Source organism: Embiotoca jacksoni, unplaced genomic scaffold (genome assembly GCF_022577435.1).
Source record: "Embiotoca jacksoni isolate LCO1_2020_lvr unplaced genomic scaffold, fEmbJac1.0.p SCAF_9, whole genome shotgun sequence".
In the NCBI taxonomy this organism is placed as follows: Eukaryota; Metazoa; Chordata; class Actinopteri; family Embiotocidae; genus Embiotoca; species Embiotoca jacksoni.
The window spans coordinates 6,575,439-6,593,237 of NW_027185447.1; the positions used below are offsets into that span (position 1 = coordinate 6,575,439).

Below are 17,799 nucleotides of genomic sequence, written 5' to 3' on the forward strand. Positions count from 1 at the left end.
CGCCCTTTTCTCACCTTGTAAAAGCTGTGTAAATGTCAGTGAGCTGCAGTGTGGCGGGCAGCAGGTTCTTTGTGATCTCAGAGGACTTGTGGGTGTCAGCCTCGATGGCAACCTTGGACAAGTGTTCATCTAAGGAAACCTGCACTTTAGAGATGACTGCATCCAGTGTGTAGATGGCTTGAAGAGAGGGCAACTGATGCAGTGGAAGGATGACATTTGGGTCTACACTTGAGAACGTGGAAATCTGCAACAGAATCAAGTTGTCAAAGGGTGAGTTCATAACGGTGTTAGAAAAACAATCTACTCAGGTCATCGTGACTACATTGTAATCATTACCTGTCTGGCAATGAACTCCTCTGCTAGCTCCACATCATATTTGACGGTGCTGCACTTAGCAGCTGTCATCTCAACCAGTGAGGCTGCTTGGTCTGCTTTCATCCCCTGTTTCACCAAGTGATCCTGTAAAAGATGACATAGGCATAGTTGTACATCAAAATAGACCACAAGATATCACATTCCAGGTCTGAAGTTCGACCGAAATCACAGAAGTCAATCATTTTAGAAACGTTCAGATTGTGTCTCTGAAAAAGCTAAATAATAAAGTCTAAAATTCTGATGTAAATATCTTGGCCTTAGTTTACAAACAAAACAACAACAACAAAAAAACAACACACATGGTGCCAAACATGCTACTAAGACATTCTGTAATACTTCCAGGCACCAACAGACCTTGGTCCAATTCACGTATGTAGACACCCGGAGACGTGAGGACCACCGCAGTGTGTGCAGGATGTCGCTCTCATTGGGGTCGCTGCAGCCGGTCTTCAGCTGCTCCATGAACGCTTTTGAGGGCGGTAAGACACCCAGGATCCTCCAAAGTACCAGGAAGTAGTACTGTAGGGAGCAGGCCTCCTGTGCAGGGGAACAGAGCAAACATACACGGTTTACCACAATGTGCTCAACTGTTGTCAAAGCTGGAGTTTGCTGCTTTTATTATTATTGAGCACTTACAGGAATTAAAGTATATAGTATAGGAGCACTGACACCTGTCTATGTGTATGCACTTAACTCAAGTCTTAAGTAACTTTATCTCAACCAGAGAGAACCTGGGCATCCTTGAAACAGCTCTACGACAGTGATTTATTTGCTCTGCTTAATACTTTCATGTATCCATACTGGTACAGATTGTACATTAATCAACACAACATGGGAGTAATGTTGTGTTCCCGTTGGGAGATGTGCACCAATGTCCTGGATGGAAAAATCCGTCAACAGGGGCAACAACCCATTCTTACAGGTATGAAATCATTTTCACGTTGTATACTGTAATTGGAGGAGCGAGGGGCCCGCAATCAAGCAGCGTTTTCTTCTTTAGTATTGATGGCAGTCACCGGTCAAGTGGAGGCATCATTGCAGAGACTAGCAGCAGGGAGCAGACACCAGATGACTGGTACCAACGTGAACACAGTGTTGGAACCATGTGTAACTCTAAATAACATCAAGCTATTTTATTAGTAGAACATTTATAATATCGTCATAGTATTGTCTCATTACATCATTGTCCATGATACTCCTTTAATACATGAAAACTGTTTGCAGATCAATTACATTCGACTTTATTAATCCCACAGCAGGGAAATTTAGTAAAACGTGTATTTGAAATACTGTAATTGAATAAAGGTGCAGCCACACTGAGCATGAAGCGCTGCACACGACAGCTGTTTAATGCCACCTGCTTTCACAGCGTACAGTTTGTTTGTGTTTTTTTTTTTCTCACCATAGGAGTGATGGGCTTGGTCTCTTGTCTTCTTGCTGTGTCAAACTGAGAGCCTGCTGCCAGGAGTGAGATGAGCCATGCATAGAGTTCATCGTATTTAACCGCTCCATTAAAAAGCTTTGGAAAGACCTACCAGGACAAAAAAAATGTTTTTAACAAAAGTGAGGCACAGCCATATTCATTCATGCTGATGTGAACAGATTTATACAGATATAGACATGCACAGATAGAGAGAGAAATATTATGCAGTCTCAAGAACACACACATGTAACTGGATGACTGAATACTGATTCAAATGAATGAAAAAAGGTTATTGTCCCACCTTGCTGTCTAGTCGGCTGATATCATCTTCAGACGCCTCCGGGGACAGAACGCAGTAGAACTTGGGCTGAACATTCGAATCTAGAAAAGGTGCACATGAATAGAAAAAATAATTCTATTTTCTCACCTGCTATGAATGAATAATCATATTCATAGATCAGGACTGTTGTCTGTGTAAGCTGGTAAAAAAAGCAATTTTTCTTCATTGGCTTTACCTGTTGAACAGTGTTTAGCCCAGTTCTCCTCCACCTCTTTGAATCCATAGTAAAGTGGGAGGCTGTTGCTTTTGCCACCTTCCTGAACTGAACTTGGCCCGGTAGATGGTGGGGTGAGGAGGTTGTACTGCACCTACAAATAACATTCATGATGGAGAGGAGTTAATTTACTATCATCCCAAAGAAAAACAAAGATTCAACATTAGAATAATAATGATTTGTACAAGTAAGTGGCTATTTCTTCTATAGCGCAAGGAAATCAAAATAACTCAAAATAAAAACGTACAAATCTGAAAATCAGATATATGTAAATCTGCTGCTTTTTTTCTAAATGTGAAACCAGTGGCTGCTCTAAAAAAAATTCACTGGGAACGTAACTATGTGAATATTTTTATACTCAAATTAGCCTTTTGTTAAAATCAGGATGGGATCTTTTCTGTTATCAACATGATTAAATTAGTGTTCTTGCTGAATGGTATGCTACTCAATAAGAACAAAAACCAAGTGAAATATATGCCCAGCAAAAACTGTGAAACAAAAATTACCATTAGCACAAGACAATTTCAAAATGAGCATTAACCTGTTCAAAAAGGTACAAGGGAGGCTTGGAGTAGTGACGCAACAGGTAGTCAAAGACCAGCAGCAGGCGGGCCAGGTTGAGGGGAACAGCCTTCAACTGGGACTCTTTGCTCTGTGCCACTTCAGTGATGGCCTGGGTGACCAGAGCGAGGACTGATCGACGACCACGTTCTGACAGATTGTGGAAAAGAAGCAGGAGGAGCTGGAGGTGCTCCACATTGAGGTCGTCTTCTCCATGAAGAGAACCCTGGATGGTGTGCTGCTTCAAGGTTCCCAGAAATCTAGGAGTAGGAAAATAAAAATTGAAAAAAAGAACAATTAGGAGTAATGTGTGCCAGTATAAAATAGATTAGAATTAATGAGTTTTTTCAAACTGTAGCTCACTAGTTATTGTGAATTCAAAGCAAAGTCTTTTGGAATATTCAAACAATCACTGCTTGTTTGTCATTATCACAAGTACAATGTCTCAAGTAGTTCACAACAACAATACTAACTGATGTCTAAGGTTGGTTACATCATTAGATATTCACATTTCTCCATTACACCAAGACCGATAAGAAAGCCATGGTTGTCATACCTTTCCCAGACTTTCATACACTCAGGCACATCTGGTTCTCCTTGCACACTCGCTTTGTGCTGCCATATGAGGAGAAGTCTGGAGAGGACTGATAGTGACTGAGGGTGAATGTACAGAGGCCAAGGACCCTCTGAAAAGGGTGCAACACCCAACTGCTGGAGAAGGGTGCTCTGTGAATGACAAGAGATATGATAATGAGACACTGACGTTGGACAACCAATTCCAACTATGACTCAAGAGCAACAATTATAAGTCTAATGTCTTTTCTTGGTAAACAAAAAAAAATCATTTTACCTGCAGGGCGGGGGATGGAAGATCTGAGGTTACCAGGGTGTGGTTGAAGTGATACAGAGCTAAAGAAAACACTTCATCTGAAGAGCCTGAGGAGAAGAAAAAAAAAAAAAAAAGCATTACACCTTGTGGTATGCATTGCTGTCAAGTAGTTGGGCAAATCTTCACAATTAGCATGATAAGCAGTCAGCTGTCTTTTTCAACCATACCTTTGACATCCTTGTCCACGTCTTTGATGATGCTTGCGAGTGTCGCCATGTGTTGCTCCGTAAGAGAAACACTCAGGTAGTTGCGGATGAAGTTGTTCCTGGACTTCAGCATTGAGGTGGTGATGAAGTTCAGAATGCTAGAAGCTAAACTGAGGAACTACAGGAACAAACAGTTACAAACAGGCTGTTGGTATGGATGTAACAAAAGCATTATAAAAATACATGGAGTGCTTACTATGCACTTAATGCAGCAGCATCATACTCTATGTTACTCAGATACGCAAAAATGAGTCTTTACCAGTTCTGGATCTTTACGGCCGGCTAAGATGTTGCCATTCTCGCTCGGATTCTGCTTGCTGGGGCTCTTCAGTCTGGGTGAAGTCTCCAAGGGTGGGGGCGGGGGCGGGGGTGGGGGAGCCACTTTGTCTTTGGTTGGGGAAATCGTCTCTTCAAACCACAGCCCCAAGATGGGCTCGCTGTCGTCATCTGCAGAGACAGGCAAATTATTCACATACATTTCTAAGAGCGGAGGAGAGAAATGTTCTGAAACTAATAAAAGGTATTTGTGTCGTGAAGAACGTAAAAAAGCTTCACACTCATTCGTGACACCTACAACACAGTGCAGGCAGTGGACAAGAGCCAAAAACTGTAGTAAATAGTGAACAAATACTGACGTACTGTTGGTCAATATCCACTTAAATATGATACTAAAGAATTTCTCTTTAGAAAACACTGTTCTCTGAAGACGCACTTTTAATTGCTGTCACTGAGAATAAGATAAAGCCAATATATCATATTCGTTAACACTTGCCATCAAATCAGCAGGAGAAATTACAAAGCTCAGGCTATTGATTTTCTGTCACAGTGAAGAGTCGCTCTAAAAGTCCATATTCTTATAGCCAATGTCAGTCCTCAAAATAATCTTTCATTATTGTGTAGCACGAACATGTGTAGCTCCAACACACTCCTAGAATTTCTAACAAAATTATTGTTTTTGACCAAAGTACTGTTTAGAATGTCTTTACAATTAAGACTGATCCTTTCAGTGATTTCTATTAAAAATACAAGCGTTTAAGCAATCAATATTGAATTCACCGTTTCCTTTGAGTGTTCTTATACATGCTTTTCTGCGACTGGCAACGATGACACAAACAATGCTGGGATCAGATTCATACTGGATGCAACATACACGTCTTGTTATTCTCTGATGGAATCTGTATGTGCTGGACTGAGAACACGTCACTGTTGCATTATTACATGGCATAAAGCTTTGTGGTACAATCAACAAGTCACAGGCACTGGATTTCTACGCACAGAAACATGCATCAGCTAGAACAAATATCCATTTTAAATTGTGATCAAATATGAGTGTTTTGCGAGCTCTCCCAACTTTTAATGACCGGAATAAATGACATTTTGGTGATGTCCACCCACCTACACATGATTTTAAATGACTTTATTTGCTCTGAACCAATGCAACATCCTATTCACCAAATGAATATTTCCTCTTTCAGGGATGGAAACTTAATAAGGTCTGGTTTTTTAAGACCTGGCTGTCAGGGGCCTCTGCCACATGTTCCCAGTTCACCCACACAACAAGTTTAAGTTTACAGTCTGTATGGAAGCACTATCGCCTGATATAACTCAGGTGACAGCTCGGCTACTCTCCTCAGCTCAGTGTAAGACATACTGTATATGTCAGCATAGTTATACGACTAAAAAAACCCCGATATGATCATAAGTGAATCAGCAGTCTCTCGTCAGGTGTTCTGCTACCAAGAACGCTGCCACTAGCTTACGCACACATGGATTTCACAAGGCTCCATTCAGATTCAAATCAGACAGGCCATCGCTGTCAGTCAAACCCTCTGGGTTTTCCCATCATTTCACACGAGTGCATTGATGTTGCCCAGAAAAATTATAGAATCAACAGCCCTCTCAAAAACCTCACCGAGGGAACCCACGGAGGTCAGATAAGCACATGAATATATTGAGAGCCGTCATCTCCATGAAACACAGCAACACTCCCGTTCAATGCTTCTAACCTTAAACAGTCCGAACTAGGAATTGAACAAGTCGCCTCTTTCTAGGGTTTTGGTTCAAGAGCCGGTTCGATGTGTAGAGGTGGAGCCCAACTACATCTAATTTATGTAACTCTACTGCCCACATTATTCCCCAGTTTCCACATTCAAAAATATTAACCAAGATTTATTCCACTACAACCCCCACCTGTGCCTGCTACCGGCTGCCAACAGACAAAGCCTGCACACCTATTCTTGTGGGTGCGATAACGTATCGATACGACAGTGTGGTTATCTTAAATACAAAAACAAGACACAACTTTTATGTTTTAAAAGAATATCACAATCAGTTGATATTCACATTTGCATGCAACATACAAAAATCAGAACTGTTCAGGTGACAGCAAGACGTAGCATTGCGTGTTTAAGCCCATTAAGCACATCTTGAATTCATTGTATTCAAGAATGATACCACTGTTTGATGTGGGTCTAGCATTATTTTTGCATTGAAAATGGTCATTCCCACAGTAATTTTTTTTTTAACATGTAACAGTCACTTTTCCCCAGATGTTACTTCTTTTTTTCTTCAAACAATTTCAAAAGGAGGAACAAAAAAAACCTTCCAGGTAATAGAATAAGGTACTACTAGGTTATATGACCACAAAGTCAATTTCAAAATAATAATAATAATAATAATAATAATAAAAAGGTTTACATCTAATGTTAACTACAATCTGAAAAGTCAGACAACTGCAAGTATAACATTACTGTGAGCAGTCCTCCTGTCAGGAGCTGCTTTGTTTGAAATGAGTGTTCATAACGAGGCGAAACATGCCACGAGCAAAAACTGGACGAAAAAGGGGTGATCTAGTAATCTTTAGAAACTGTTCTTCAGATGAAGCACCGAAGCAACGTTTTCACTGAAAATACCAACAACAGCACAACTGTTGGTTACTGTAAATATTGATGTCAACGTTCAGTTAATCGGTCAGCTTTAATCAAAGGTTTCAATATTTGTAGGAATAATAATGAGCACCCACATGTCAACACCACTGGTATTATCCTTTAAACCATAATGAGCCACAGATGAACCTCTTTGACAACTTAAAATTTAGTCCGTATTAATTATAAGACAAAGTAACTTTGAGTCTAGGAGCTGTTTTGTCAAAGCCTCTTCATCTCTGGCTCGATCATTTTCTAGGCTATTTGGGTCACAGCTCAGAGCCTACATTGTGAGACATACAATAACAAAAATGAATCTAGGACAGTGAAGTGGACACCAAGTCTTTGACCTGAGGACAGAAAACTGCTGACCTGAGACACAAGCTGTACTTGTCTTCTCCTGTCTTCTCTCTGCTGAAATAGTAGACACTGTCAACTACACTGTCATTGTGTGATGAAGGGACAAAAGATTTTAATGATATCACTGTGTACGTATGTATGCGTTTACCCTTCTCACTGCTGACATGACCTGACTGACTGATCCACTGACAGCATACTCGTTTTACTGCTTCACTGATGCAGCTCAGCACTGACACTAGCTAACAGATCGAACACAAACATGAGTCTGCTTTTAGCACCTGCAGCCACACTGTCGTGGAGGGAAATCTGCAGCATAACTTGAAGGCATTACACAAAACTTCTGGATTACTGGCTTTGTTGATGATTTTTTTTTACTTATGAAGACGAGCACATAGGCATGTTTCCATTACATCTGCAGTTACATGGCCAGACCTTCAATTTATGGACCTTAAACGAATGATCAATATATGATCACGATAACTGATCACTTGTGATCAGAGACGTCTTTCATCAATTTGTTGTTCTTTTATTATCAAATGCTATAGCTGCTTAAATGTAGAATACTACTTGCAGCCAAATCATCATTTTATTTACACTCCTCAACAAAACATGTGTGCTCTTTTTGGAAAACCAGTTATAATTGCAAAGTCACAGTATTTGATAAGCAGTGTAGTTAATACCCAGCTGCATTTTCCCCATCATGTCAATAAAGTCCTCTACTTTCAAGTTCATTAAAATGTCTTCTTCTAATCTTCTTAGACCTTTTGAGTTGTTCTGCACTGTTCTTGTGTCAGGATTTAATATAAAAATGGTGCCCAGACAGCAGCCAGTAGTGTAATTTCTTCTTGTTTTGCAAACTTGAGCTGCTATGTGGATGCATACTCTAGCATGACGATTAAGGAGACTTTCTGAAATGTTGATGTAATTACTCGACTCCAGAAAAATAAAACTACCTTGGCTGCTGTCCTCTTCCGTGCTGCTGAAATCATCTTCATAGTAGGTGTTTGAATCTGTAGAAGCGCTGGCATCACTGCTGACTGAGCCCTTCCTCTGGCGCTGGAGAACACAAGCCTGTTGGAAGCAAAAACAATCCCACATTTTACAGCCATTAATTTTGGCCCAAAAAAAATTGTAAATAGACAAACAACAGCCAAATTCAACACTGCATGACTAGCAAGTATGCAAAATACAAGGATATAAATACAAATGACTGCACCTTTTTGTAGGAGGTGGAGAGAAGAGTGAAAAGTAGATTGGTCAGGGGCACAGAGTCGATGAGTCTTTGGACCCTCTGGATGGAAGTGCTCTGTGCCATGATGTTGAGCTCAGCTGGTGGTCCATCACTCGCCCAACCCTGGAGGTCGTAGGAGGGAGGGATTGGAATGAACAAACATGACTTTCTACAATCACGTTTTTTTTTAATTTTTATTACTGTTTTTTCTTGAGTGTTTTAACATCTTTAACATAATTTTCAATTGAAAACTTTCCTACACTGAATATATATATATAAAAATCAAGATTGGAATTACCAAAATTAGTTTGACTGATTTGCAAACCTGTATGTCAGCTTTTTGTTGGGACATGGGACATGATCTGGCTATAACATCTATGAAGTCAGAGAATGAGAAGACATATAGACCTAACTAAAGCACAGGAAGGGTTTCGGTTCCTTAAACTACAGGATGAAAGCTTGCTTTCATTGGCGACACCGGCATTAAGTGTAACGTTTCCAGGAGAGTTTATGTCTTCAATCTGCACAACGATGGTGGCAAGTGAAGTCTTATACCAGCGATATTGGCTAAAAGTACAGCATCACAGTGTTACACCTGCTGTAAAATAATGTCAATCTTGTTTAAAATACAATAGAAACTAACCACATTTGTTTTGATTCTTCACTTACCCGGTGCAGAGCCTCAACCTGCAGATCCTGGAAGAGCGAAGTCAAAAGTTTGATGGCGTGGTTGGCCAGGATAACAGACAGAACGCCAAACCCTTGGTGTCTTCAGAAAAAACAAAAGATGACAAACATAATTAATTAAGAATGACTTTGAATGCATTCATTTTTTTACTCTAATGTAATAATTAATTTGCTTTATTCACAAAAGAGTCTAATCTTAAATGCAGGCCTTGCCTGTGATCAGTTAATGCCCCTTGACAATATGACACAAGAGATTTCATTACAGAAACCAATGTCCACACCTTCATTTATGAAAAAAAGCATTACTGATGAAGATCAAAGGACCAACCCTACCCACAATTACTCAAGAAACATAATGTTAACTTTGTTCATATTCATAATTAAAATGTACCCTTTGCCAGGACCAAGTTTCGGCGATCCTGCGCCCTCCTTGGTGCGAGCAGCAATATCTCGGACACGCAGGGCAGCCAGGGGATCCTTTTCTTTCCCTTTATCAGCCAGGGCCGTCGGGCTCAGGTTCAGAATCAGGTACAGACTGTTTAAGAGGCACCAGGCTCCAAGCAGCTGGAAGTTCTGATAATGCTGAAGTGCACAAAAGTAATAATAAAAAAATTATTTGGAAAATGACATGATTCTTAACTACATCTTCAAAAACAAAACACTTGTGAAGTGACAAAGACTCTGAAAATGATTGAACTAGTACTATTCTTTTACTATTCTGGTATTCCACTCAAAACTGACACTCACCTCTCCTCCAGCTCTGCGGGAGTTGCTGATGGCTTGTCCAATCATTTCATAAATCTCCAGCTGTCAGGAACACATATTTTGTACTTGTCATTATTATAAATATACTGTGTCTAGCTAAGGTACAAACTTTAGCAAAACCATCTTCGGGCATTGTAAACAAAAAAACAAAAAAAAACCGTCAGGGGAAACTTCCTACAATGTGAAAATGTGACAACACAAGCTCTATATAGACCTCATGTACCTTGAAGAATTGGTGCTGTACTAAAGGCAAATACTGAGTTTGATTTGTCTGTCTACTGCACTTTGTATGAAGTTTATCTCCAGTGCCTAAAGTTTTTACACATTACTATATGCACATTCATTTAAATGTTGCAGTCATACTCACACATTTCTGGACAATTGTGGCTGCGTCATTTTCATAGTCCTCCTCTTTAGTGCCAGTGGAGGCAGAGCGAAGCTGCAAGCCACTGCCTACCTGTAGAATGGCCATGCAGGTGGCCACACTCACACCTGAACAAGGAAAATGAATACAGATTTGTTCTTATATTCAATCATTTTGACTTTCAACTCAATGCAGACAATATTGACGTATTGGGTTATTGAATTAAGAGGGGAAAGAGCAGTAGTTGCTGCAGATGGTGGTAGTACATTTAAACATGTGTCTTATGGCTGCGGTGCTTAATGGTCGACTAAAAAGTTGTTTGCTGAGGAAAACTGGTATCACTGTAAAGTCTACACTTCCTCCCTGTTTGGTTGTTGAATGTTTTGGCAGTCTGAATTACTGAACAGCATAATTAATTTTACCCACAGCAAGTTACCACCTACCAGCATAGAGACAGCTCAAAGCCAGCACCGTCATATCCAGTAGTCTCCCTGGCGTCAAGGGCTCCAGTACAGGCAAGGAGAGTGTGTCCAAAGCCATGGTTACGTCTATCACCAGTGAATGGAATCTAGATATGGATTTAAAATACAGAATGTAAATAGTTGAAGGTTTGAGGGGGGAAACTCAGAATTAAAATATACATCATCTGTTACAAATACAAAAACATAGATAATATTGCATTTTAACATAATGTACAAAAACATGACGTCAGATCATAATAACCTAGTACATAAAACGTAAATACCCATTGCGGACAGCAGTGGCATCAGCCACTGTGGCAGGCATGATAAAGAAAGAGTTGGCTGATACAGCATCCTGGAAGCGGTTGATGTAGCGCAGAAAGTAGGGCAGGTTGAGGCACACTCGTAGCAACTTCTCAGACCCACCTGGAAAGACAAAGTGGAAAAAAAAATGGTTTCTTTAAATTGATTGTTACCAAGAAAAGAACAAAAAGTGAAACATAAACCCAGCAAGAAACATTACAATGTAAAGAGATAAATGATTCTTAAAAGATATAAAGCTTCAAAGTACACTTTTTCCATTGAATACGGTGAAAAAAGAAGGACAAGGACAAACACACTAAACTAAAACTCCATTCGAATAATGCAGGATATCAATGAAGGGAGATAGGTGCTTCACATTTAAAACACTTCATGAATCCATTAAAAAAAACTATGAAAAGCTTCAAGAGGGCTCTGTAGAAAAAGAAGAAAAAAAAAACTATAGAAATGTATTTGCCAATATTGTTTTACTGTTATATGCAAAATCAATGGCAAGTATTTATGCCTATGAATTAATGCTGGCTTTTGAAATCATCAGAACAAAAATGTTGAAATGCACAAGCTTTGATAAAACTTTTCAATCATGGCACATACAGTGCAGTTGTAATAAACCAACATTATACTGCCAAAAAGCAAAAACTACTCACCAAGTTCCTGTAGGCTTGACACATTCTGAGAGACAAAGGCATTTTTCATTTTGGCCTGAATGGCTTGATCTGTGGTTTGGTCATCGCAATCACTCTCGGCCTGAAAATGGTTTAGGAGAGTTGGAAAAAAACAAAACAATTATGATTAATTACAAACAATGCAGTGACGGAACAACTGTATGGAATGCATCAAATTAAATTACAACTGGAGGATGTGTTTATTTTCAGTGAAAAGAGGGATGAGAAGAAACTTGAGCAAGTAGTTGTGGTTTGTCTCCAGCTGTTAACTTCTGATGACAGCAATGGAGGAAGCAGCCGGCTCTGTGACACTTGCCTGCATGTGTGCTGCTGACGGGGAGGCCAAGATGGTGGTAAGGTCAGGGTTAAAAACTGAAGTCAGTTGATTAAAGAAGTTCATTTGTACTTCTTTTTGTCGAAGCTCTGGGTTCACAGCACTGGGCAACTCCTTCTGATCTTCCACTATGAAATAAAAAAAGGACACATTTTTCAGTCGCATACTAAAGCTTTGAATATTTCTTCTTTTGCAGAAAGGTCTGTGTTATTATTCTGCCACTTTTTGGCCCCCAGTATGGATAAGCACAAACGATATCACTTTGCAATTGGGAAATACTTAGGAAATAATGGACAAATAATTTCCAGGTGTAAAACCGTAGTCAAAAATGTTTTTGATGTTCTCAATGGGTCGACTGAATCGCCCTTTTTTGTTTTCGATACATAAGCCATTTTTACAACCAGTAGTGTTGTGTCACAATCAATGAAATATTCAACTTTAGTCATGTCCATTAGGGGACACTCACCATCTGAAAGGGTCTTGACGGTTTGAGGCAACTTGGCAGACTTCATCATAGCAGTGAAAGTAATGATTTCTGTGCGATCTAGTCTGCTGCAGCCAGTGCAAAGTCCTTTTATTAGAAGAATCAGGTGTTTCTGAAGAAAAATAAACAGCATTAATCATTTTAAGTGGTGGATTAGTACAGACAATAATTTCCTTTCAAGAGAAAAACTGACACAAGCAGAAAAAGCAAATGTCTGTTCAACTAGTCAAAACAAAAGAAAAAAAAAAACACACAAAATTCAGTACAACTGACTCAAGCTGAAGTGGTTGACAGAAGCACCTTCATGTCCAGCCTAAAATGTTCCAATTAATGTAGAGCCTTGATAATATATTCTCCCTCCTGCGGTCTATTTTTTTTTTTACCTGTGATACTGCACATGCCTCATCTGGGTTCTCCAGGCGCAGCAATGAGAACTCAATCAATACTTTGCATGCTGCAGCAACCGACAGCAACTGATTTCTCGGTACTAGAGAAAAGACAACAATCATTGGCAGGCAGGAAGACGCACAACCCATTAACATTCACATGTTTAGGCTAGTAGTGATTTCTTATCTATTATACTGCGGAGAAAATGAAAGATACATACTTTGTCCACATACTGTGGTGATGTAATGTGCAGAGAGTGCAACGAATGATGAGTAGAAAGGCTCATACTGTTTGTCATGGTGAAGAATGTCTGATTCACTGCAAAAGACAAATGGAATATCACATTAAATGCTGTCGGATATGAATTTTCATCAACATTGTCATTGCATTGGTCTTTCCAGAGAAGAGGAGATAGAAACCAAAACAGACAGTAACATGGGGTGCATTTCATCTGGCCAATAAGGCTCCTCACTTGCATCTCTTCATATTGTCTCACATCCTACTGGTGAATATGTAAGAGGAAATGCAAGGAGGGGACACAAGAATCAAAGTTTTTTTCACCACAATGGACAAAGTCGCTCCCTGTTGCATCATTGTGAAGGGTTTGCCTCGTGTGCTATCAAAACTTTTTGTGACACAATAAAAAGGCTAAAATCTAAAGTCTGTGAGCACAACCAACAAAACAGTAACGGATAATTTGTTTGTAATCTACATAATTTTATTCTCAATTAATATATTTTCACTTACAAACTTGTAGGGGAACGTAGGGACACTACTATTAATTTTATTCTTTAAAATAAAAAGTATATATGCATCTTTTTTTCCCCCGGAGTAAACAGTTAAATGTACAATATATAAGATACTGGGGAAAACAGATTTTACTAGAATATTACCAAGGGATTCTAAAACATGAGATGGGACCCATCAAAGGATAGAAACGCATTGTGTCTGATTAACGCATGCCTTTTAAAACATGATGTCTATGATTTTTTTTTTATCCTTTTCAAATTGGCAGACACCATAAATCATTGGCTGGGACATGAACCTAATCTGTTCTATCTCTCTGTACAACAGATTTTTTTTCTGCAGCTTTTAATACATCTCTGTTTTAGTGGCATCTAAAATTTCAAAACACATTAAGCTTTTCTCCAACTCCTACATCTCAACTGCACAGTGTTGCCGCTACTACTGCCTTAAAAGAAACAATATATTCTATTTACACCCGTTTCTTTTCAGCTCAGTGTGAATCTGTACTGTTTCACTGTCAGTAACAGTCATGCTCATTACTTTCCTCTCCACTGTGTTTCATGAAGGGTGGAGTTCAGCCGCGCCACGACCACACAAAGTGGAGCAGAGGGAAGACAGGTGAAGCAAAAAATTATAACTCCAGTTGGAGACAACTACACTTATTAAGTTACTATGCAATTAAAGTGCAATAGAAGCCAACCAGATTAATTCAAAAATAAATAAAAAAAATGTCGAACCCAACCATCTGATATTTAAGCTTTTATAATACACCAAAGAGAATCTGGCAAAAGTGGCAAAGATGCGAATGTTACAAGCTCCGCTGCTGATCGTGCTGATAGTCCTGGCCCGAGCGCTTGCGTCTCATCTGGCTGATACAGCTGCACTCACTAACAAGCACAGGAGGACGGGCAGAGAGGGACTAGTCCTGGCTCTACGAGACCGATGTTTGTAAGGTTAGGAGAAAAGTAAAGACAAATTTACACTTAGGCAAATTCAGTTGCATTCATTGCTGTGGCACTAAGACTGCGATCATCCCGGTCAGTCAGCACATTTTAACTCTCATGTTCAGGATGCTGGTAACTGAGAGCTAAATAAACTATTGTTGATATTTTTCTTTCATTACCCAAGAGTAGTTTTTACTTACAATAAAAAAAATAAACCTGTGATGTCGGTGTGGCTTTATTTTTCCAAAGCGAAATATTAAAGTTTTCTTTTACAAAATACCACACCCATGTGCACTCTACATGTGAAAAGAACAAATACTCAACATTATCAACAATTACTTGACCTCCTTCTGTAAAATAACATAATTAATTCTGTTACTAACAACGAAGCTGCAGTAACATTTTGCTATGTGGCATTTCTGCATGTGGGCAGTATGGCACAGTCGTCAAGAAGGAACATAACAAAATTTGTGTGACTAACGCATGCCTGCAAATTTGTTACACTAAGTGCTGTCAGAATCATTCAAGAAGCTTTAAATATATTCGCCGACTTCTTTAATGTCCACAGAATTAAACTGCCCACTGTCCTAAGGAAATGCCTCATTTGAAGTAAAACATTTCTGCTGATAGTAGCTGGACTTGGCTTTTGGTGTGGTTTGAATTATTCACGTTATCTACATAAACAACTAAGGCCTCATGATAAACAGGCTTCTTAACATTACTTAAGACAAAGATTTTCCACAACATTTCTATTCAAAGATGGACTCCTCAAGAGGAGAATATGGTCAAACAATAGTCGTAGTAGCAGCAGTGCTCATAAATACTGGTTACATTCGAAAATTAAACCAATAAACAAGAAAAAGCTTTACAATTGAATGCCCAGAAGAACCAGCTTATATCACCACCCAACAAGAGTGTTAAGTAACAACCTGGCTACTGTGTAGGTACGACTGACTTGATCATCACTCCTAGTGTTGTATGCAACGGTTGACGCAAGGTTAATACAGCAAATAGACCCAGTTTTATGAGAAAATGAGTGAAAGGATTTGACTAGAATAATCACATCTTCAAAACCCAACAAGCTCCCTCTCCTCCAGCCACCTTATAGTTTAGTAAAACCCTGTCAGATTTCCCACACCACCATAATTTTTTACTTTTAAATACCAGGAAAGGTGTTCCAGATTATGTGAGACGACACATTAATTATATCTCTTGTCCCACATATCAAGACAATGTCCCACATTGTTATTGGCTCTCCTTTTCAAAAGTCAGCACTGCAGGACAAATGCGTTCCTAAAATCTGGATTTTGTCCAAATGCCGTGAAGAAAGCAGGGAAAGCTGTGTTTGATGTCAATCAAGCTGTGCATATGCGAGTCAAGAGCAGGTTAGTCTGCCACACCATCTTTGCTGCCAACGGGACACCCAACAAGGAAAACTGAGTCACCACGGCGTCACAAGCTGTTAACATTTCTGCAGAAATTACCCCCAAAGAAAAGGAAATGCAGCAAAGATAAAGACTGACACCTACTACAACTATGTAAAACTGGAGGAAGGGGATCCTCAGAGAGGTTTCTGCAATTTTACCAGAGCTGTGGCTCAAGTTCATCCTGGTGAAATGTGGCTCACAAAGAGAATCTGTGAATGCATTCCTACTGAAATCCAAAAATGATTGCCAGACAGATAAGGAAAGAGGAGCTGAAATAAACGTGTGTCACAATGTGCATCGCTCCCAAACATACAGGTCAGCAGACGATCACTCAGTCTGAAACTTTAGCTTCCTTTTAAACTTACAGTATTTACTTTGTGTGGGAGTTTGGTAAGTGACATTCAAACCAATTATACGTGTTTGGTCCTTCACAGGCTAAAATGCCTTCAATGTAACCTGCATCGTCAACTGTGTGCGTTTAATTTATAATTTGGACAGACACGTCGACATTTTAGACGACTTCAATCCCATTTTAGTCCCACTGTAATAAACGCTTTGGTTTGTTGGGATTGGGTCACCGTAACACCGAGCAGCGACATCCCCAAGTCACCGTTTAACTAACAATACTTCACGGCGACCAACCATCAAGCAAAACGATGGTTGAGGCACCAGGTCCGCCTCCTGCTCTCCAGGAGCATCCAGATGTTCACGGGATGGGCATCTGTTACCAACCGGTTCAAACTGTCTGCGGACAAACCTGGACTATGTACGACAAGTTCAGCAAACACGTCGCATCGTATTTAACCGGGTCGAGTCAGCGGACTCCGTCTGGACCGTTTCAAGCTGTCCGGTCGGAAGGCCCGTCAGCTAGCTCGCAGGCTAATGTTTGTGTTAGCTAGCTAATGATGAAGCAAATTTCCCCCAAAACGTTGCACCGTGACGTCGTTTAACGTTCACATGGCAGCAACGTTACGTCGGAGACCGGAGCGTTTCCGTCACAAGTCGAGCCTCGTTTTAAAAAAAATAAATAAAAAAAAGTGAACAAGTCAACAGCCGGGGGACGGGGGTAGCATTGTGAGTAAGTTAGCTAACGTTAGCACATTAGCTGTCAATGAACGTTGAGCTTAAGTAGCTCGCTAGCCGCTAACGTTAGCCGAGCGAGCTAACGTCCCGTCGAACTGAACCAGGCGAGCTAAGTTAGCACGTTAGCCAGTGAGCTAAATCCTGGGTGGACGCGGGACAAGTATTCACACAAATAAAAACCCCGCAGGTTGTTGACATGCGACCGGTTACCTGTTGATGATCGACCCGATGAGCTGAGGTAGCTCTTTCGTTTCAAAAGCGGTGTACGAAGCTGATAAAAGCGGCCGCACCGCCGCTGTCCATTCGTGCTCCTCATCTCCTCCGCTCGACGCCATCTTGAACTCCCATAGAAAAAAAAAACAACTAGCTGCGAGCAGAAGAAGCTGTGACAGTCAGTGACAGGAGGAGGAGGAGGAGGAGGAGGAGGGTCACAATCTGATGTCATACAAACATTTAATCCAAAATGTTACTCGCATATTAAACATAAATATCACGTGTCTGTCCGTCAAAATGAAACAACGGCTGTTCAACTGACGTGACGTCGGACGAGGACCGCGGTGAGGAAACACAACCGATTATTATAAAACCGATTATATTATAAAACCGA

The 17,799-nt window shown here is 40.1% G+C and overlaps 1 protein-coding gene across 8 annotated transcripts in view; it reads right to left on the bottom strand.

Moving 5' to 3' along the window:
• ubr4 (ubiquitin protein ligase E3 component n-recognin 4) overlaps positions 1-17,632 on the bottom strand; it is a 51,574-nt gene extending 33,942 nt beyond the window's left edge. For 5 of the 8 annotated variants that reach the window (XM_069141216.1, XM_069141213.1, XM_069141212.1 and 2 more), the window contains exons 1-26: positions 17,403-17,632; positions 13,212-13,309; positions 12,988-13,091; positions 12,587-12,716; positions 12,103-12,248; positions 11,769-11,868; positions 11,085-11,226; positions 10,783-10,907; positions 10,343-10,467; positions 9,958-10,017; positions 9,602-9,792; positions 9,193-9,292; positions 8,509-8,646; positions 8,246-8,363; positions 7,305-7,346; positions 4,268-4,455; positions 3,970-4,126; positions 3,764-3,849; positions 3,470-3,639; positions 2,894-3,173; positions 2,314-2,446; positions 2,100-2,179; positions 1,778-1,906; positions 730-912; positions 337-459; positions 15-244 (exon numbers count right to left, since the gene is read on the bottom strand). In XM_069141216.1, coding sequence (XP_068997317.1) covers positions 15-244; positions 337-459; positions 730-912; positions 1,778-1,906; positions 2,100-2,179; positions 2,314-2,446; positions 2,894-3,173; positions 3,470-3,639; positions 3,764-3,849; positions 3,970-4,126; positions 4,268-4,455; positions 7,305-7,346; positions 8,246-8,363; positions 8,509-8,646; positions 9,193-9,292; positions 9,602-9,792; positions 9,958-10,017; positions 10,343-10,467; positions 10,783-10,907; positions 11,085-11,226; positions 11,769-11,868; positions 12,103-12,248; positions 12,587-12,716; positions 12,988-13,091; positions 13,212-13,309; positions 17,403-17,527 — 3,503 coding nt within the window. In that variant the 5' untranslated portion in view covers positions 17,528-17,632. The remainder of the gene's footprint in view (positions 1-14; positions 245-336; positions 460-729; positions 913-1,777; positions 1,907-2,099; positions 2,180-2,313; positions 2,447-2,893; positions 3,174-3,469; positions 3,640-3,763; positions 3,850-3,969; positions 4,127-4,267; positions 4,456-7,304; positions 7,347-8,245; positions 8,364-8,508; positions 8,647-9,192; positions 9,293-9,601; positions 9,793-9,957; positions 10,018-10,342; positions 10,468-10,782; positions 10,908-11,084; positions 11,227-11,768; positions 11,869-12,102; positions 12,249-12,586; positions 12,717-12,987; positions 13,092-13,211; positions 13,310-17,402) is intronic. The other 3 variants (XM_069141219.1, XM_069141217.1, XM_069141215.1) reach the window with 1 other exon arrangement.
• Between the last annotated feature and the right edge of the window lie 167 nt (positions 17,633-17,799).